At 42.6% G+C, this 21,508-nt stretch overlaps 1 protein-coding gene across 4 annotated transcripts in view; it reads left to right on the top strand.

The window, feature by feature from the left end:
• Window positions 1–2,392: 2,392 nt before the first annotated feature.
• P4HA2 (prolyl 4-hydroxylase subunit alpha 2) overlaps window positions 2,393–21,508 on the top strand; it is a 29,775-nt gene continuing 10,659 nt past the window's right edge. For all 4 annotated transcript variants that reach the window (XM_065643919.1, XM_065643920.1, XM_065643922.1 and 1 more), the window contains exons 1-9: window positions 2,393–2,474; window positions 3,563–3,666; window positions 10,474–10,573; window positions 12,292–12,388; window positions 14,399–14,550; window positions 16,038–16,175; window positions 17,261–17,500; window positions 19,491–19,699; window positions 20,492–20,668. In XM_065643919.1, coding sequence (XP_065499991.1) covers window positions 10,492–10,573; window positions 12,292–12,388; window positions 14,399–14,550; window positions 16,038–16,175; window positions 17,261–17,500; window positions 19,491–19,699; window positions 20,492–20,668 — 1,095 coding nt within the window. In that variant the 5' untranslated portion in view covers window positions 2,393–2,474; window positions 3,563–3,666; window positions 10,474–10,491. The remainder of the gene's footprint in view (window positions 2,475–3,562; window positions 3,667–10,473; window positions 10,574–12,291; window positions 12,389–14,398; window positions 14,551–16,037; window positions 16,176–17,260; window positions 17,501–19,490; window positions 19,700–20,491; window positions 20,669–21,508) is intronic.

The raw sequence follows: 21,508 nt of genomic DNA, 5'->3' as shown, positions 1-21,508 counted from the left end.
ACTCGTGGCTGAATCTTTGAAGAGCGCAGGAAGGATGTTGGCATGCCCTGGTTTTTGGCTTCCATTCTTGCTCTTCTAGGGTCTAGTATGATTATTTTTTCATTCACAAAAAAACAAAGGAAGAGCCAAAGGCACACAGCTAAATTTTGCATTTATTAATGTATGAGGTCTTTTTACACATGTACTTTCTAGCTAAAGTTGCGAGGAGAAACTTGAGCTACACTGAGGTCAGAAAGAGTTCTGTTACCCAGACGTACCCCTGCCTCCTCTGCTCTGACTCAATGCATTGTTTTAGGGGAAATACTATACTGCACTATGTAAGTACTCTTACATAGTTTTAATATTTCTCCCGCTAAGGTCTCAGACAAAAGCCTTGTAATATGAGAGACAAGGGGGCATCCAAAAATACTTGTATGTGCATTTGTCAGCCAAGCTCTCTGAAAAGGGATTTTGACTCCACTTTTAAGGAAGGTAAGGGTTTGAACTCACAAGATGCTTGATTCTCCTGGTTTCAAACCAGATCTCCATGTCATAGCTCTCCAGGTGCCATCTGGGGTTGTGCTGAAGGGACATCAACCTGGACTGATAGAACCAGATGTTAAAGAACCACCTCCAGCCATTTGCCTCCTCCTCTCCCTGGACCCTGGTTTAGTGAGCAGTGTCTCCTCTTTCTTTTCTACTGGAGATCTCTCCCAGCAAAGGAGCCTGAGATGTGCTCCTGGTCCCGGCCAGGGCCACTCTGCAAGCCCAGCAGCTTCATGTAAAAGAATTTCAAAGCCAATATAGCTAAAGCAAAACTGGTATTTTATAAGGGTAACACTTACTATAGTATATAGAAACATTAAAAAATATAGTATATAGAAATATTAAAAAGGCCTTTTGTGCTAATACTACATCATATGCTCTGTATATACAGTCAAAAGCACTGCACAGCTGGTTATTCACGTAAGCAAAGACAGATTCTTGTGTACTTGTGTTCCCTCTACAAACACACTTTCAGTCTTTTCCACTAAATAGAGAAAAAAAATATTTATCCATAAGAGCAAAAAGTCTGTCATAAAAATAGGTTAAACAAGAAGCATTAGAACTGAGTAGGAAACCTGGCTCTGTATCACATCATTATCTCTGAAGACTAATGCAGTTTCTACAGTTCCTGAAATGTACTAATATCTTTAGTGCCATCACAGACTTACAGATTGCTTCTTTCACTGGCGGTAATGCAGACTTTTCTAAATATGTGATGAAAATTAACTTCACCCAAATAAATGTTTATGTACGAAGTGTATGTATGTGCAACATACGGAGCTCTGTTAAGATGTTTTGGTGACTAGACAGCTGGACACTTTGTATGTGCAACATACGGAGCTCTGTTAAGATGTTTTGGTGACTAGACAGCTGGACACTTTTATTATAGTTTACAATATTAGCAGTTGCTAAGAGCTTCAGTGAAATTGCACCCTTACGTTAGATACTTATTTCCCTGTTTTCCATTTTCTTTATGGATTCTGATATGGTGAGTCATCTCCCAAAACCTCGCTTTTTCAGTCGCATTTTGCTAGATCTCTGTTCAGCGAATGGACTTGTGACGGTGGAGTTAATCTGGAAAGCAAGAGGTAGCTTGTTCTTGGTGTCTCGTATGGTCTGATCCAGTTTCTGGCTATATTTAATATTCAAAAGATGTTATTTTTGGCTAAGTTAATCATTAAGATGACTGGTAATGATGAAGGTTGCTCTGAATTGATGTGAATAGTGGTTTGTGTAGGGGAACGCAGTGCGATGTTCCCAGTGAGCTGGGGAACGATCTCCTCCGGGTTTGTTCCAGCTCTGCCCACGCCTCAGCCCGCGAGCCTGTCCTTGCCCAAACCTGCTGCGACCCCAGCAGCCCCGGAGGGCCCAGGCCAAGATGGAGCCCGGCCGTTCCTTCCCTGGCCTGTCACATCTTGCTCGCGCCTTCTGGTTGTATGCCAGTACGGAGATAACCTCATAATTTCATTTTTGAACCTAATTTTCCTTCTTATGAGACAGCCCGAGGTTTACAGGGAGGTGTCGGGCAGTGAGCACCCCGCCTCATTGTGGCTCAGCATGTGCGGGCACTGCTGGAGATGCAGAACAGCAAGCCAGCAAGGAAGGCGTTCAGAACCATGTGGGCAGTTTTTAGAAAGCAAGCAGCCTTTTAAAGTGCTGTTTAATTTCTCTGTGCAACGCGCTTTCCACCGGAGAACACGCCGCTCCCCCGCCAGGCCTGGCCCCGCGGCCGCGCCTCAGGGCCCTGAGGTGATCCCGGGCGGAGCGGGAGGGGCGAGTCGCCGCGCGCCGCTACTCGCGGCATTACGGCAGGAGGGGCGGGGCTCTGGGCGGGGCTTCAAACGTGGCGGCGGCTCAATAGGAGCGGGGCGGCCTGGCCAGGCGGCGGCGCGGCTGGAAGGGTCGGGGCGCTTCTAGAAGCGCGGCTGAGCCGGGCTGCGTGCGGCCGGGTGAGTCGGGCGGGGATGAGGGCGGCCGCAGCTGGAGTCGCCCCGCAGCGCTGAGGGGCCGCGGGGCGGCAGCTTGCGGAGGGCGGGCGAGCCGGTGCCGCAGCCCCCTGGGGCTGTCGGGGATCCCGCTGCGAGGAGCGTGGGGGTTGCGGCGGGGCTGGGAGTCGGGCTGGGGGCAGCCGGAGCGGGGAGGTCCGGCTGCGGGGTGCCGCGGTTCAGCGCTCGGCCGGTCCCGGAGGGCGCCCGCTCCGCCGCGGGGTGTCCGCGGGTCCCGGGCACAGCCCCGAGCGGCCCCCGCGGTTCGGCGGCTCCTCGCGGGGTCAGCAGGCGGCAGCGTCCGGCTTCTGCCGGGAGCGGCAGCTTGGGCTGGGGAAAGAGCCGAAAGTGGCGTTTTAAAAAAGAAAAAGTGCGCAAGGACTGATTCCCCTTTTCCTTGCCCTTTAGGTTTAGATCTATCTGATGTTAGCACCACACAGGTTATGGTGTGCGCTGAATTACCTGGCTGCGTGTGCGCTTCCAGCCGCTGGAGGCTCAGGGAAGAGCAAGTGGTGTCTTAAGCTTCATAAACTCACTCAAACCCCACTTGTTCTACTCCTATCGCATTTTGTATTTAACGTGAGATTTGTTTTCCAAAAAATACTTTTTTAAACTTGTCAAAGCACACAGATGTGCAGCTGAGCTGGGGTGGAAGCCAGGTGAACAGTTGTGCGTGAGTGGTACGATGCAGAAATTGAAGCCTTGGTGGAAAGGAGTTGTGCAAAGGCAGTGAAGAACAGGCTGGTGTGAAAACTGAAGGCGCTGCCCAGGGTGTTAGCACAGCTCCGCTGGGGCGCGATAGTTTGCTGTGTCATAGTAATGCAAAACATGCTTTTGACCAGACAGGAATAATTTTATTTCAAGCAGCAAAGAATGTCCTTGTAACCTGGAAGCAAGGAGGAAAGAGGATGTGTAAATAAAGACTATGTTTGGAGCTGTCTGGCTTTGTGATGTTTGGTATTTATTTCTAGCCGGTGATCACCCCTGTTTCTCACTAAGTACTGAAGATAGGATGGTTTTGTAACAAAACCTCTTGCCGTGTTATTTTCTAGGTGTTCTGTGAGAGCGAAGCTGAGCTGAAAGGCCACCACAGCTGTCTTCACCAGAGTAACGCTTCAGCTTTCTGGCATTAAGGACCTAGGAAACAATCCTGCAGGTATGTTGTAAGTATATATAGCAACAAATAACTGCCACTCGTATTTTAAAGGCAGAATACTGTTCCACAGCTGTAAAATGGCATTGCTGTGACACTAGCAGGCAATAATTTTGCTTCTTGCTTGTGCTGTAATTTCTTTAGATTATTTTTTTAATGTGGCTAATCATACTCTGGAAAGCAGTGCAGGAAGTATGAGCCCAGAGTATGATTATGTATTTCAAAGACAGTAACAGCAGAGGGCGCATGATTTACCACTAAGGATAAGAAGTTTTTTCAGTCTAGGTTTAAGACAGAAATCCAGTCTGTTTGTAATTTCCATGCTGTGCATATTGGCAAACCTCCAAAGAAGCGAGCTGTAAACATAGATACTTTTCCTATGACTAGTTCTGATTTTTGTGTCTGTTTTTCTATATGTCTGAGGAACGAGAGCACAGAGTATGGTAGAGGGCATGTTCTAGGTGGTTTTAGAATAGACTCAGCCCCCACACATCTGAGATAATGTCTGATTTTAATTGCTGATGTTAATTGAAATAAACAGTTCACTGACAGGAGACCTTTTTATATTAAAAAACCTGTTTGAACAGGAAGGTTTTTTTAATGTTGTATGAGGATATGGAAGGTTATGTTAAGTATCATGCTAAAATTATGGGCTTTGCACTGTAAAATGGAGTCTAAATTTTAATGCTGGAAAAATGAGCTTTAGTGGAAAAGGCGGCAGTCTTGCTGTGTTTACTAATGGTGTGGAATATGACACCAGGCTGCTTCACATGGGATGAGCTTGCAGATGCTGCAGAGTAAGATGCAGCCAGACTTGCTGTGCCTTAGACTAGCATGAATTTTCTTGCCTGCTGGAGGGTGGAAGAAATATTCTTTGCTATTGTTTTTAAAAAAAAAAAAACTTGTTGGAGCTAATCAAGATGCTTGTAGTTTCTAAGGTTGTTCTAATGAGGGATAACACAAGCCATTCTATGTTGAAAGAAATGCATGTGATTTCGCATGAGTGTACTGTATCCTTGTTAATGCGTGCAAACTAACAGCTTTTCCTACTTTTCTTTTGGCTTGCCTTGAGAAATACAAGGCAATCATGTCGTGTTATTTGCTAGGCACTTAAAATTGTTTTCAGATGCACATTAAACCATTTGGCAGGAAAGGTGGTGATGTTGGCATAAACTGCTTTGAGCAGTAAATCCCAACGTGTGCTGGAGGAAGCAGTTGTTTGATGAAGAGAGAAGAGAACTGACTTGTGAGGAAGCACCTGATATTGGAAGGGAGCAATCAATGCCTTTTGCTATTTGTGGCACTGGCAGTGTCATGAATCCTGTGGTGAGGTTCACAACACAACAGTGCGGTCTGGGTATGGCACTGACAGGCGTTTAAATCCAAAGTTCTTTGTGTCAGAGGAGTGGGTGAACACTGGAGCATCTGGGTTCCTGTGGATAATTAACTTTGGCCCTGAATTACTTGTTTTGAAGTCTTCAGCCAATGGTGAAGGTTTGCTTTCTTAGGATAAAATTAATATGTTTCCTTCGTATTCGTGATTTTTAAATAGGTTTTATAGCTGCTATCATGTACCAGGCCTCTCCTGGCAAATGTGTCAGGCTAATCTGCAAGACCTGAAATACTGCTACAAGCTGGATGATTTTTATGGCTGTTTTTCTTATAGAGATATTGAGAGAAGCTCTTCCTTGGCAACATCCTGAAAATCTGTTTACAATTAAGCCCATCTTTTAGCTCTGAACAAGTATGTAAGCAATCTTGCAGTTTTTTATCTGTACTACTTTCCACTTAAATATAATTAGCCTTGTCGACAGCCATCGATACTGCTAGCAGGTTGTTGCCTGCTTTTGAAGTTCTGGTGTTTGTGGAGGGAGAAGGGGACAAAGCTGCACAGTCAGTTCACTGCTTCATGTTGTGCCTACAGTAAGGTGGTGGGTGGAAAGCACTGCTGTTTGGAGAAACCCCGGACAGACCCGGCTCATCCAAGAGTCCAACCTCAAATTGCTGTTTCAGAACCTGCCACGTGGGCCTCAGCTGCGTAGCACCAAGAACCCATCTGTGGCCTGAGGTGGCTTTGAAGTAGTAATGTGCTTGTTAGATTTCACCATGATAGTTTATATTTAGATACGTGTGGAAGCAGCTGTTCTAGCAGTGATTTTCCAGGTGTCTTTAATAGCACAGGCAAGCACAGAAGAGGAGACAGGCTGTAACCCTTGTCTGTGTCATCAGCTTGTAAGTTGTTGCATTGTGATGGCTCAGAAAAATGGTGGTTAATCAGATTTTGACAGTATTTAGTTATGACACTTTGTCTCACGAATTTTATTCCCCTTTAGCAAAGTGTGGGTCTGTAGAATGGAACCAATCTAGGGAACAGTAATCTAACTTAATTGCTTGGAAGAAATCATTGTTGTATGCTGGGGGGTGGGGGGAACAAAGACAAAACCCAAACAAACAAACCTGCAAAACAAACAAACCAAAACAAAAAACCTGGAAGAAATAGTAAACTAGATCTGTTAGGAGTAATTACAATTTGTTCTGAAGGAAACATGTCACAGAGGAAGTCTGATGATGGAAGATAGTGACAGAGCAGTGATTTCTGCTGTGATCTGGGCTTCATACGGATAACATTCTGAAGTGGTGAGCTGGCAGTCTGCTGAGCCAGGATGGAATGCAAGTTTTTGACTAATTTCATATGGATCAGCGATGTATTGCACGCTTATGTCTCTGTTCTCACTTTTGATTTTTTTTTTAATACCTGTTTGAGCTGTTATCCAACTGCATTGCTATGTTGAATGTGAACTGTCTGGGAGTGGCTGTGAGGTAATGTGATCTGAGTTTTGTAGATGGGAGACTGAAATACAAATGTAGAAACATATGCATTCACAGAGGCTGAAATTAGCCCTGTGAAACTTCTTCCTCCCACCTATTCTTTGGAAAAAGAGGTGACTTTGCTGGTAGCAGTTTGGAACAGCTAGATCACACCCCACTTCCACACCTGTCCCTGGAGAAGCCCGACAGCAAAGGGAGTGCTGTCATGTCTGTGTGGAGGAGTGAAAGAATGCTGTGGTGTGTTTGGTTTTGTGTGTCGGGTTTTTTTTTTTTTCCCCTCCTGGATTTCATATGATCAAAATGAGAGTTCACAATACAGCAAGAGTCACACTCTGGCCTGATTTGTCATAATAAGCAGCAATAAGGGGTGTGACTTTAAATTACACAGACTGAGTGTATGTTGGTTCCACTTAGTTTAATTCTTCTGCATGAGAGGTCTGTGCTTATTTGGAGCCTGGATGAAGGACTTGCTTTTGTTAGTCCCTGTTTTTAGGTAGGCTGTCAAGCAGTTGGAGGGTTTTTTCTGACTTGCGTTGTTTTTCTAAGGACACATTTGTCTGGGAGTGAAAACTGATGTCAGGAGTGCATAATCAGCCAGGAGATTGTGCAACTCATGTCTTCAGTTACCTATCCTGGGTGCTGCTACTATTACTTTTCTTTTTTTAAGAAAAGCTGCAGAATGCAAGTCAAGTCCACTTACACTCAGTTGTGCTCAGTGGTACTTGCTGTGGCTCTTTTGTGAGGTGAAGTGGGGAGAGAGGTTTTTCAGCATGTGTGGGCAGAAGTGCTGCCTCCTGTCCCAAGGAAGACTCTGAGGATCCTGCCCTTGTTCTGTGGCTACACGGGAGAATCCAGCCTATCAGTTTGATCAGAAGTGGGAGTCCTAATGGGACTGGATGATTAACAGGTATTTGTTTCCTCTTCTGACATGAAAATGAAGTCCTTCCTTTGGCTTGTGTGGGAGCTGGCTTGAATCCCCCATGACTGGAAATGAAATTTCTAGTGGGTGAGCAACTGATAACCCTGGTAGATATGCAATAAACTTCTCTTCTGTAGGTCGGGTCCATGTTTTTATAGCTTCTTGATTAAGAATTTTTAGAAAGCTTATTTAATACTATTTCAGTCTAACTTGTGGAGAAAAATTCCATCCTGATCTGTTGTGTCTAAAAGAACCTTTTTTCCTTGCGCCAGTGCTCTCTAAAGTCTGACAGCACGCTTTCCAGTGGGAGCTATGATTCATTGAGGTCTTACACTCTGAAGAAGTAAAGTGTTTGCACAATATCCATTTGGTTGGCTTTTTAGCTCTACTGGTTGGGCACATTTAAGGAAAGAAGCAAAATATTCAATATCTCTTCTACTGTATGCAGAGAAGTTTAGTTCTATTGGTGTTGCTGGAACAGCTACAACGGTGAGAACTCTCAGGCAAGGCAGGGGTGTAAGTGCTCATCGTCTTCATCATTTGAAGATGCTGTTGGAAAAAAAGCCACGAATGCAGCTAGTATCCTGCACAGACTTGTTTTCTGGCATTTCCATGCAAAAAAGTTCTTCCATTCTCTGTTTGAGTAAAACACACTGGATTTATAAATGCTTGTGTCAGTTATTGAGGCAGGAGGTGCTAAAGCCTTCTGCCTCTCTCACCCTCCTTGTTAGCAGATGGTTTGGTTGGGGTGGGCACGTGTACGTGTGTGTATGCACACATGCTCGTGCTGTCCAGGGATGCGGTTATAACATTATGTTCAGCCTCCTGTAATTCATTATTTGTGCTGATTTTCCAAGTAACAGCTGTGAAAAGAATGTGTAGAAGCAATTTGAAAGCCCTGCAGCCAGGTGTCCTGCTTGTTCAAGCAAGAGCTTATTTCTGTTTACTGAAGTTTCTGTTTATTGACTCAGGCAAATCTGAGTAGGATGGCGAAGCTGTTAAAGATCTGCTATAAAGACAAGCTGCTAGCTGTAGTAAGTGTTCTTCTTGGCAGATATCCTCAGCCATGAGAAAACATGGTGGGGAGGGGCAGGGCGGAGAATGTAGAGTTGTCTTGTTTTAACTGGAAAATTCCCTGGTAATTGTTTTGCCAGGCTTTGTGTAGTGCATCCAAAAAGCGCTTTATGAAACGATGACAGAATATGCAGATGGACAGTTGTGGCTTAATATATCTAAATTAATGCACTTCCTAAGTGCTCTCAACTTGCTGTGCTTTCTGCTACATCGCTTATTGTGGCTTTTAGTATTGGCAGACCTCTGTGTGGTACTATTCATTCAGTTTTACTTGATTCTCACATTACCCATGTACTAGTCCTGAACTAACTTAAACAAGCAGTTTGGGAATATGTGGTTTGCAGGGGGGTGAGAAACAGAAGAGGGAAAGGAGAAGATGACTTATGATGCCGTGAGACATTTTCCTGCTTACTCATGCTTGCAAACTGTGGTGGCAAATGTTTCTGATTCCTCGTGTCTTTTGAAGCAATCAAAAGAATAATTTGAAAATGATCATCATGCCACGTGATAACAGAGAATGGAGTTATTTCTAATGTTCTTAACGATGGCAGTATTATTGATGGCGTGTTTTGGTGTTTATGTCCATGGCACCAGTGAGCTCAGCTGAGGGCGAGGGCCTCTATCACACTGTGGGCTTGAAAAACCCAGAAGGAAAGGGCGATGTCCACTTTGCCACCTCCTGTCTGGTCTTGTGCAGGCAGATATGATTCTGTCTGTGGAGCCCAGGGGAGCAGTGAGCTGGAGTTATTCCAGATTTATCTTAGTTTAATACTTTCCCACTTGCTGCATTGCTTAAAATTTTAGGATGTTCCATGTATTTTCCCTTCTCCCCTCCAGCCCCCTTTCTCATCAGATTTAAGTGATTCCATTTTGCCCCCAATAGCGGCACATTGTTTCATGTATTTGGAGTAAGAGCAGGTTGTAAGTGGTCATTACCAGTTTACACAGTTACAATGAGCAAGAAGAAAAGAGTAACTAATTGCTACTTAGATGAAGGTAGGCAGTTGTCATCCTCCTTTTGACACTGTGGGTGTTGTGAGAGCTCTGTGTTTGAGCAGCAAGGGCTGTTCTGGCTGTTCTGCTTGGTGAACAGGCAGCTCAGAGTGAGCTGGGGGCTGATCCAAGTGCAGCGCAGGCTCCTCGGGTTCCCTGCAAGAGACAGTCCTGGCCATTGGATGTACCAGGGGAGCTGCAGCCCCCAGGAGGTTCTTCTGTACGGACCTTGCATCCCTTATTTCACTTGTCTACTGTTGTGCCTGTCTGCTCCGACCGGCTTTCCCTTCCCTGCCCTCCGTGGGCTTTGCTCTTAGAAACGGAACAGTCTGCTTTCAGTCTCTTGAGCTGGCAGAGCCTCTGAAGCACAGAAGTCATAAGGGCTGTGCCCTGAGGCCAGTGTGCTGGGATGATGCATTTTGAATAAGCAGAGTTGGAAATTTCACTTTCAGCTTTTCCAACCGTCGCTGCCACTTCCACACTACAAAATGCTATATTTCTCTCTTTGGCTTTCTCACTATTTGTCTTTCTAGACAGCTTTTGTGTAACCGAGTTGCACGGCATGCTATAAGTCTGACTGTTTTATATTCCAATAATAATAAAAGTCTAAATTATATAACGTTGTATGCTCTCCTGTTTTCCAGCTGTAATTGTGCGTGGAAGGCATTGAGCCGCCCTTGCAGAAGATCTTGTTCTCATTTTGTGGACAAATATGTTGCTTCCATTACTTCTGTCACGTGCGCCTTCCATGAACTGCAGTGTCTTCCATGTGAATCCGCAGGAGTTTGCCAGATAGCGTTTGAGACCGTTAATTAACAGCTCCTGTAGTTAAAGGAGACTTTTTTCAAGCTTTACTGATTAGAATTCCATCTTCAAGGATGTATATAATTTTCATGAGGTTGGAATGAGTGCAGATGAAAATTAACGCCTTGGTTTTTTTTCTCACAAGTAAGTTAATCCTCTTTACTACTCCTTTTCCTTTTAATTTGTTACAGGTTTGAGCTATCTGGAAGATGAAGCCCTGGCTGCAGTTGGTGTTCTTTACCTGTACTCTCTTGATCTGGCACACAGAAGCGGAGTTCTTCACCTCCATAGGTAAGGAAAGAACCAATGCATGATGTTGTGATTTAGTTAATGGATTGCCAAAATTGCTGCAGTTCACATTTGAAGCATGTGACTTTCTTCATATGGCCCTATGAAACACTGCATTAAGAAAAGCTGCTCTTTTGCATCCTTGATCCATTCTGCATTGCAAGTCTTGCATCAGTGTGATTTGTTTGCTGTTGGGTGACTTTGCACATTGTGACCAACGTAATCAAAGTTTCTCTGGGGGCTTTGTCATTAAAGATGGTTCCCGTGTTTTATTAAGATTAGTGCACATGTTGTTGTCTTGAACACAGCACAAACCTTATGCTAGAAAACTTAGTCCTGAATTTATGATTTTAGAAAAGAATTTAAGTGACAAATATGTGAAACGTTTTCTTTCACAGCACCTGAAATGTCCTGTCTTCTCAAAGCTCGAGTTAGGTGTCAGAAGGAAAAGTTAATATCCACCTTGTGTGTTTTGTTAAGACCTGAGTAAATCCTGAAGAGTCCACGCTGTTATCCTGAAAATAATGGATTTTTAAGACAATTTAGTTTTTGCATTCTAATAGCTGTGACACAGCCATGTACCATGATTGTGGTCGAGTCTAAAAATCAGCACAAACTGAGTTTTCTGCTCTGACTTGGTCCAATATTTTCCTGTGGAATACCTTGGAGTTTACCCCCATAAGGAAATTAAGGATTGATTAACTACACCTGGCTGTTCTCCAGAATATGCTTTGAGCTCAGTGGGACTGTTCCTGAATGGTAAAACTCAAAACTCCCCGTGGTTTATTTTGCACGGCTGGGTGGAACAGCTCAGGCAGAGAGTGTTTCACTGCCGACCTCCAGCACATGCTCCTGTGCCCTGGAGTTTGCTAAACAGCATTTAATTATATGTGCATTATTTGGTTCTCTTTTTTCCTAAGCTGAGTGGATTTTTTTTTTATACAAAGTTACCGTGAAGGATCACCTTTTTCTTTACTTACCTATTTCTGAACCTTTCCTAACTCTGAAAATAGCAGTCTGACTTCCATCTGCTTAATCATGCCTCATTAATAATTACTTTGGAATGCTGAAACTAAAGCTGTGGCTGCATTTATAAATCTCATCCGGTCTTTCGGTGTTTGGTGTTTGAAAAGCAAAGTTAGTCACGGCAATTAGGATTGACATGCTGGCCATTTCCACTGGCGCTGATCAGGAGAGAGTGTGTGTGTCAGTCTATAACCATTAGTCTGAAATTCCTCTGTACTTAATGTTAGGTTGTGTTTCCACAGTTACCCATATTGAAAAGCTGTAATTGTAAGCAGTGCCAATGGTTAGACTAATAATTCATCAGTGTGACCTAATCTCTACCCATATGTAGAACAGATGTTTTGGCAACTATTTGCATCTTCCGTTGCATTGACTCAAAGGCTGTATTAATGTCAAACCTTTTTTTTTTGATTGTATTGCATATAACTGTAACACTCAAAGTAATGCGGAGGCAGTGGAAGGGTCACTGCAAAGCTGTGTGGGCCATTGAAGTTGCAATTTTAGAAGCCCCTTGAAGCGTTTGAATGCCAGACCTGTATGTGTAATAGCTTTTGTGGTCTATGGTGCACGCCCTTAATTTGTCTGGTTTTTATGGTGGTTTAATAGCCCTAAAGCATCTGAGATCTGTCTTCTGAGCTCTTAGAAAGTGTTACTTTTTTAGGTCTAATAAATGTTTGCTCATACTCTGTTTTTAGGTCAAATGACAGACCTCATTTATGCGGAGAAGGACTTGGTACAGTCTTTAAAGGAATACATTCGAGCAGAAGAGATCAAGCTCTCTCAGATTAAAAGGTGAGGGGACAGGACGGGTGACAAAATGTTGTGTTTGAATTACATCACACCTTTCTGTCATCACTCTTGCTGCTAGATCTTGTTAACATTTCTGCAGTAGATAATCACAGTGAGACCATAAGGACTAACTTGGTTGTAATTTATTCCCACAAACCTGCAGAGAGGGTTCTCTGCTTCATGTATCGTTCAGGCTTTGTCTGCTTGTTTAGCAACTGTTGTCTACTGGGTGCTTCCCTCTTCTTTCCCTGTCCTTGTACCATCACAGAGCTCTAGTGGAGAAGGCACTGGTCATGTCAGATGTCAGAGGAGCCTTGTCCCTGCAAGGGAAACACCTCTGGGTACCAACGCCCCGTGCTACCTGTTGTGAGCAGCGCTGATGCTGTAAAACAGCAGCTACAGCACATCTCAGACATTATCTTGATTGCTTAGACCACTTGAAAGGCTCTTGCTGACAGCCAATATTTTCGGTGTCCTTTAGGAAGACACTTAATACTTTTCTAGCTGAAAGTAATATGAAATAGGGCGTGACACTAGAATAGTCTAAATGAGGTCCAGGTTCAGAAGAGCTGAGTGCCTGTAAATGGAGCTGTGCTTTCCAAATAATTTCTAAACTCCAGGTGGTATGTGGTAGTTTGATCTCCCTTTGTGGGTGTAGGGTAGGGACAAGGCTATGGTGTAGTGAAGTGCTAGGAACTCCTTGCCACAAATGTTGATTTCTTGAAAAGCTGCCCTGTGGAGGAAAAGCAATCTCTTCTTCAAGTGTTGTTAAAGAAAATGCCAGTTCAATCCATGTAGAAATTGGTCGTCTTTAAAAAAAGAAGTCTTTTTTCATGGACTGAGATATGCAAGTGCTTATTTAAGGTGTTAAATTTTCAGTTGACTTGTATTTTGGTGTATCTGTAAGCAAGAGTATTCTAGCACTGTCAATATTTAAGCCCTTGCACCCTGATAGAGTGTGCTTTGTAAGAGGTGTTAAATTTTATCATTTGAATATTGTAACACTTTTCAGTATCCAGAGATGTTTGATTCAAAGTCATATTGTCATGTGAGTAAAGAGACTAGAACTTGACTGTATTTACTGATTTGCAAAACAAATATTAGAAGTAGTGAGAGTCTAAAAGGGGAGTGCAGGTGAGAGTGGTCTGAGTTATGTTGTTAATCTGATATTGCTGTGAAGGATCTCGGAAAAGTCATCTTCTGTTTTCTGTTACAACATTGTGGTACAGAGAAGCCAGGTAGTCTGACAATATTTACCTGTGCTTATGTAAAGTTGTTTGTAACCGTAGTTTGTTCATTGTTTACTGAGTTTGAGATTATGGACTGGAAGGGGATTTCGTATGTTCAGTTATTAGTTTATCTCAGCAGTTTTCTTCCTATTGAGTACTGGAGAGAGGAGCACATGGCTGGGCCAGATGTTCGTGTTAAGGGATAATATGAAGAGCAACAGAATAAATTCTCACTGTAGCATCATCAGTTGGCAGTTCAAATGTACCATAAGACAGAAGATGAAGTTTCCCACTGTGATTTTTTTCAAGCTCAACAGCAGCGTAATCTAGGTGACCGACAGCACTGCCCCCATACCGTCTGAGCATTTCCAGTCTGAAAATCAAAGCTTACGGTTTAGTTTCCATGAAGCTAAAAAGCTCTTGGAATTTTATTTACACTTGTATTTTAACTAAGAGATAGCTAAATGACACAGTGATTGTGTGCTATATTTTCTGTCGCGTAGTATGCTGAAAATTGATGATTAAGACTCATTGCAAGTGAAATGTGTGCCTAGCGTAGTAAGGTTTAAAATAGTAAGCAGGGAAACCAATTCCTTTTAAAATAAAAGACTTGTAATTAAAAAAAAATCAGTTATATTTCACTTTATCCTTGTGAAGTTGAAAGCTGGTTATGATGGAGAAAGCAGCAATAAATTGGTTCTAGCTGGGCAATTAGGATGATTTCAGAAGGAAGACATGCATTCATAAATTGTTCTCAGACTGAGGTGTATGCTTCTCATTCCAGCTGGGCTGAAAAAATGGATGTACTGACTAGCAAATCAAGCTCTGATCCAGAAGGATATCTGGCACATCCCGTAAATGCGTATAAGCTGGTGAAGCGTTTAAATACTGACTGGCTGGAATTGGAAAACCTGGTTCTTCAGGATACAACAAATGGTAAGGAGTTACAAGGGAGATGACACCAGGAGGTGGCCTTACAACGCAGTTCCTTGTCCTCATTGTATTCTGGAAAGTGGCAAATTCAGCTGTGGCTTAAATATTATTGCCAAGTTTGGCTGAAACTTAAACTAGTGACTGATCTCTTGTTTACTGGTTACCCAAGTGAGTGAAACTTGTCACAAACACAGCTCAGTCATGACTCAAAGAAACTGTTACCTGCTTGGTTTGGGGAAGAGGGAGGACAGGACATATTCAAGTTGTCAGCTGTGTTGGCAACTATTGTGTTACTCCTAGTTTTGAGCTTTATGTTCCTTTATATATAAACTTACTCATCTGCTCCCCCAGTCTGTTGCTTTTCTTGGTGATCATTGGTTTTTGACCATGTTGATCAGTAGATAAGATTTAAGAATCGAAATGAGACCCATACTGAATTGTTGAAGGAATTCGTATCAGCCCCAGCATTAAGAGCTGGCAGATGTAGTCAGTCTGATAACAGGATAATATATACAACTGCTATCTGTAAACCTATCCTAAATCAATGTTTCCAGTACTAATCTTTGGTTGTGCATCAGATTCTCAAAGTGTCTGCCTGAATTTGCTTCCAAAGATTTTTTTTTAAATGCAGGTTTATTTTTATTGGACTTCTTGAAAGTAAGGGAGAAGAGGCTGTGTTTTTTGAGGCAGAACACTGCATGTTTTCCCTTTCTACTCTGCATATGCTGAAGTTCAGGTGCTTGGAAGATTTTTCCAGCCAAGATTTTTATTGCCTTTTGGAATAGTCATCCTAAATGGAAATAAAATACTCAGTTCTATTGAGTGCTTCTGTCATTAATTCATGCTTGCTGCGTGACTGGAAATGGCCAAGTAGTTTTCCTTCAGTGGATTGCCCCCCAATTCTGCCTGACTGACCTGCTGTGTAACCTCTATGTTTATGTAATGCATTTAATTTTATTTCTAAATGTCACTTGGGTTTACGTGTCAGGTTTAAAAGCCTCCTACTCAGTAAGGTCCTACACTTACTTAGGGCATCCTGGATCAGGGTCTCTGTCCCTTGAGCTGAAAATTGAAAAGCTCTTATGGCTTTACAGGTTGGAGTAGTTTGAAATCATTGTCCAGTACTATGATCTGCAGTTGTCTCTATGGATATTGCAAGAGAACTGATGAAAGCTGTTAAGTTTTCATGCTAGAAACACATTACAGGAAAATGAGTATCATTAGATTCACATTGTACTTTAGTAATTGTGTGGTACAAGCAAACTGAGTGGTTTAGTTATTTATCCCTTATCTTTTACTTGTGAGCTGTAGTTCTTAAGACAGTATGGAAAAAAATGTTTTTGTAACTTGGGGGCCTAACAAGAGGCTTCCAATCTGGATTAATTGAATAACGATTCCCAAAACAAAGCAGACGTTTCCTCTTCAGTGTTAATCTGGTACTGATATTTGTTCAAACCTTGGAAGTAACATCTTTCCTTTTTACTGCAAAGGCTTTATTGCAAATCTTACAATTCAGCGTCAGTTTTTTCCAACTGAAGAAGACGAGACTGGAGCTGCGAAGGCTCTGATGCGCCTGCAGGACACGTACAAACTGGATCCTGAAACTCTCTCTCGAGGCAACTTACCAGGTAAGTGCATAAAGGTCTCCTCTGCATGAAAAGGAAGGATATGGTGACATCTTCAAACTCTCAAAGTCTTTTCACAATAGCGAGGAAGGACAGTGGTGCTGAGAGTCCAAGCAGCTGAGATGCTTGCAGACCTTTCTACTTGCCATGCTTTCTTGTGCCGGTTACTGTGTAGGCAAATGCTGTGTGTGCTTCCCATCCCAAATAACTTATGAACCAGGGGAAGGAGCTGTTCCATAATTCACTGCTCTGGTGGCTCTTGCAAAGCTTGACTCTGTTCTTGTTTGCTGTGGTCTTCCAGTGAGGATTTGGTTGAATAACTTTGCTTCTGTTTGTTACCTATGAAATGAGGACTGACAGTTTCTGCCACAGAGGGATGTTTTGGAAAGTACACAGATATATTGGGATGCTTCAGTGTTTTGACAGCTGAGTCTTGATAAATGTTGGCTGCTGCAGACTTACTGAAATAGGTTATGGTTGCCAGCAGCACACTGTTTACAAACTGAACTGATTAGATTGTGGGTAGTTGAGTTGACAAAGCAGTTTTAGTCATTATACGTAGGTTATTAACAATAAACTTAGTTATCTGTGCATCTGCTGAGCTGAAGCAACTGGAAGATAGTGCACAGTTATAGTCCAATGGATACCTGGTTTGGCTACATAACTGTCAGCTTACTTATGCACAAATATACATCTCCAGTAAAGAGCAAACGAGCCAGCTCTGCATGTAGCCACACTTCTCTAATCATCTAACAGTGTGTGTTTGTAGGTTCAGTCAAATCTGTTAAGCTGTTAGTCTGCTCTGCCTCTGTCTACAACAGAAAACAAAATAACTTTACAGTCTAATGTCTATGTTAAACTCTCTTGGTTTCCAAAGGAATTAATGCCACAGAATTAGGATAGAATTTAATCTTTAATTCTGAAGGATCAGTCTAGTACAGAACATAAAATATTGTTTAAGCACTATCTTCTAGAAGCCTTTTTGGATGATAGAAATATGCATTTACAGATATTCCTCAGTGTGCTCCATGTGTTTGAAAGCAAAGATACTTCTGTGTGGATTGTTTAAAGCTATCTTTTGTTTTCAGGAGCAAAATATAGATCCTCTTTGACAGTAGGTGATTGCTTTGGTATGGGTAAGACTGCTTACAATGATGGAGACTACTACCACACAGTGCTCTGGATGGAACAAGCTTTAAAACAACACGATGAGGGGGAAGATACGACAGTCAGCAAAGTGGAGATCCTAGATTATCTCAGCTATGCGGTTTTCCAGTTTGGGGATTTACACAGGGCCATGGAGCTTACCAGACGTCTGATATCCCTCGGTAAGAACAAAAGACCTGCTATTCTAGTGCTGGGGAGCGTTGCCAACAACAGTCATGGCCCATACATACCAGTTAGCTGGCTGGAAGGATATCTTGCCAGATGACTTATAATAAATGCAGGTCCCAGGAAAACAAAACCCAAAACCAACCACAAAACAAACAAAAAACCCACAAAACAAAACACAAAAAAGCCCCTAAGAAACAGGAAAACAAAAACAAAAAACTCAAACCAAAACAACAACAAAACAAACCAACCCCCCCAACAAAAAAAAACCCAAACAGCCTACTTACACAAGAACCCAAATGTGTGTCTGACTGCAGTTCTGCTGTGCTTTGCCTCAGAGCACTGAGATGTGTTTGGTAATGGTTAAAGCCTGTCTTGTCTCGAGTGGAGATCAAGGCTGCCACGGACTTAGGCAGAGTGCTCTGTCTTCTATGAAGTCCTACTGACTTCACATAATTCTCTTTATTCCTCAGTGCAGGTACTCTTTGATGCCAGAAGAATACTTTGCCTGAGATCCTAAAGTGTTTATTTCTGAATATCCATAACAGATTTTCTTAAAAAGCTCCTTTTATCTTTGGTCTGTTTGTAGATTTCTCCTGAGTAAGCAAATAAGCATTGCTTCCTATCCAGCTTTGCCTGCTTCCTGCATTGCAAATGTTTATCCTCCCCAATTAGTTAGCATCTACTGTGTTATGTATTTATATGGGTTTTTTCAATCAGCTGCAGCTCTTAGTTTAGATGATAGCTGCATCCCGAGCATGGGTGAAGCCTTTGTATTGAAAAATATTGATCAGTTTAATTTCTGCAGACATTGGAATTCATAGATTAAAATTTACAAGCATATGAATAGGTATTGAATCAAGTTCCCTCTGCAGCAGAGTTTAGCGCTGATAGCAGAATGTAAATCCTTATCAGCACCGAACAGTGGAACAGACTCGGCAGTTCCCTCTGGGAGCAGCAGCTTCCTCTGCCCTGGGCTTGACTTCCTTACCTGGCCACAATTAGTCTGGGCTCTAATGAGCAGTTACTGCTGGTTTAGTTCTGTAAGATAAACACAATAAGCTTGGGAGGGCCAGAAGGAAAAAAACTGTTCTGGGTGCTGGTGTCCAGAAACACTGGTAGATGGGGAATTGCTCTTTCTTAGTTAAGCTAGGTGAAGATCTATTGATGATGTTTAGTGATTCATACCAACACCATTAATAAATCACTAATGGTAGGTCCAATGATGCTAGTGATCCAGGATACCTCCAAATAAACCTGTTAGAAACATCTAAAGAAGGATGACCTGATGTGGTTGAAGATGTCCCTGTTCATTGCAGGGGGGCTTGGACTAGGTGACCTTTGAAGGTGCCTTCCAACCCAACCTATTCTGGGATTTTGTGCTGTGGGTGGGCTGTTTAAGTGGTAGCACATCCCTCTGAGCTTCCTGACTTTGGAGGAGGTGTTTGGGACTGAAGTCTGTGGCTGTGCCTCCAGTGCAGCCCGTGGTTAAAGCATCCTTGCGTGGGACAGAGTGTGGGGAGGAGGGGTGCAGCAAGTGACGGGGTTTAGTGCTGGAGTTAGGGTAGGGTGTGATTGGACTCGATGATCCTGAGGGTCTCTTCCAACTGAAATTATTCTAAGTCAATTAGCATGACGTCTGCTGATGAGCTCTGTGATCTGCTTATCTGGGGTAGAAGTGGGCAGAAAAGTTGAGAGAAAAGGAGGGATGCGAAGACCAAGATCTCCTACTTTTTTTTTCTTGGAACACAAGTTTTGTGATAAGTCCTTCCAGCAAAGATTCTTTTGCAGCCTGTGCCTACCTTCCCTCTGCAAGGACAGAAACGTCCCAGCGCTGGTTTTCAGTGCAGACTGGAGCCAGTGCCTTTGGTTGCCTGATAATGCTTTAAGAAGGGGAAAATTATTGCTGTCTTGATACAAAGGCTTGTTTGTATTAACAGTTTCTGAGATTACATAAATCACTGCTGCTTTTTTCTCCCAATGAAGACAGTACTCACGAGAGAGCAGGCAGTAATCTGCGGTACTTTGAAAAGTTGCTGGAGAAGGAGAGAGAGGAAAAGGAGCAAGAGGAGTCAAACAAGACCATGACAACGACAGAACCAGTGGTGCAAAGTGGTGCCTATGAGAGGCCTCTTGACTATTTACCGGAGCGTGATATCTACGAGGCCCTCTGCAGAGGTGAAGGGGTGAAAATGGTAAGAGAAAGGCAAGAATTTCCTGACTATGCCTTTGCATAAGGGTGATCAGGCTTGGTGGGAGACTAAGTTTTTCCTTCTGTGAAGCTTGTTTCTTGTTTTTTAAGAAAAAATTAAATGTGGTTCTGTCCAGGTTGAGATTTGTACCTTATGTCTTGGCCTCTCTGTCTTCAGCTGTTAATCCTAGACAGAAAAACAGCTCTCAATTGTACCTCTTAAAGGTGATTGAAAATTGGTTCTCCTCGGCGTGTCTTCTGAGCCACTTCAAATGCCAGCTGTGCAGATGTACTAGGAGGCTTTTTCCACTGAGAGCTGGTTGTGCTTTGCCAGGCTTATGGAATCACATTATTCCTTCCCTTTTGCATGTTAAAGATGTATCCTTCTGGAGTGACTATTTTGACCAACCAGTTGCCAGTACTTCTCGACAAACATGACTTTAATTCTCAGTGCAGGGAAAGGAATCAATTTATTTCATCTGCATGGTCTTAATTATAAAAACCAGACTTTTACAGCTTGCTGTTTGTGTAGTTGTTTGCTTACTCTGTAACCTATTATGACTTAATTCTCCTAAAAGTTAGTATTTCAGATGTTGCTCAGTGATATCTTGAGTGGCATATGTTGTTTATTTGCAGTAAATTGCAACATCACTCATGCTTACCTCTTCAATTTGTTAGTCAGCCAATGGCTTTTACAGCATTCGTAGAATGAAGCTCACTTTCTTTTTTGTCTTGCTTGTTTGAAGTTCCTGGAAAGTGATTGAGCAAACAATGTTCTGTTTGGTGTTTTGTTTAGACACCTCGAAGACAGAAAAGGCTGTTTTGTAGGTACCATGATGGAAACAGAAACCCTCATCTGCTCATAGCTCCCTTTAAGGAAGAAGATGAGTGGGATAGCCCTCATATTGTACGATACTATGATGTCATGTCTGATGAAGAAATTGAAAAAATTAAACAACTAGCAAAGCCAAAGGTAAGTTTCCCTTCTTTCATCTCGCTAATGACTGCTAATTCCATGGTTTAATCTCTATTAGCAAAGACTAGGAAAAGGATTTGAAAGATCTGGTTTCATACTACAGATGATACACTGCAGCTGTGAGCCTAAGGGGAGCGATTTCGATACTGCCTGGTGATGTAGGACCATAAGGCCCAGGCTCCTGAAGGTATTTATGCATTGTTGCACTTAATTATGCAAAGTTCTTAGTAAATGGCTTAGAAACCTTTTAGGAAACTAGAGACTAGATCTGAAAAGGTAGATGACTGACTGGCTTACGGTGACAGGAGTAGATGTCTAATATGCCTTAAGCCTGCTTTTTGAAATGGAGCTGAACTTCAAAACAAAATTTGAAAAGCCCAAATCTCAACAGCAGTAGGACGAAACAATCTTTGTTTTGTTGTTTGGGTTTTTTAATTTTTTGTTTTATTTTGGGTTTTTTGTTTTGGTTTGGTTTTTTGTTCGGGGTTTTTTGTGGTGTGTGTTTCTTTTTTTTTTTTTTTAAATGTTGTGCTAGAAGAGGTTTGGGGTTTTTTTGCTTCAGGTAGCCTGGAATCCACTACTCCTGTTTTAAACTATAGTGCAGACACTTGAGATGCCATGGTGCATCCACAAGTGGAACTGCAGTGTTCTCCTGAAGCCACACACAGCTCCTTGGGAATCATGAGATACAGCTAACACAGTGCAGGAATCATTTGTGCCCTTAATAATTCCTGGTCTGGGGGCTGGGAAGAGCAGAGTACTTGTAAGGGTGAATGCACAATTCAGTTGTTCTCCCAGAGCACTTTAGATCTGACTTTCCCAGGTAGAGAGCTGTCT

Source organism: Caloenas nicobarica, chromosome 13 (genome assembly GCF_036013445.1).
Source record: "Caloenas nicobarica isolate bCalNic1 chromosome 13, bCalNic1.hap1, whole genome shotgun sequence".
NCBI classification, from domain to species: Eukaryota; Metazoa; Chordata; class Aves; order Columbiformes; family Columbidae; genus Caloenas; species Caloenas nicobarica.
The sequence above is the reverse complement of the archived record's forward strand: the minus strand, read 5'-3'. Positions and strand labels throughout refer to the sequence as shown.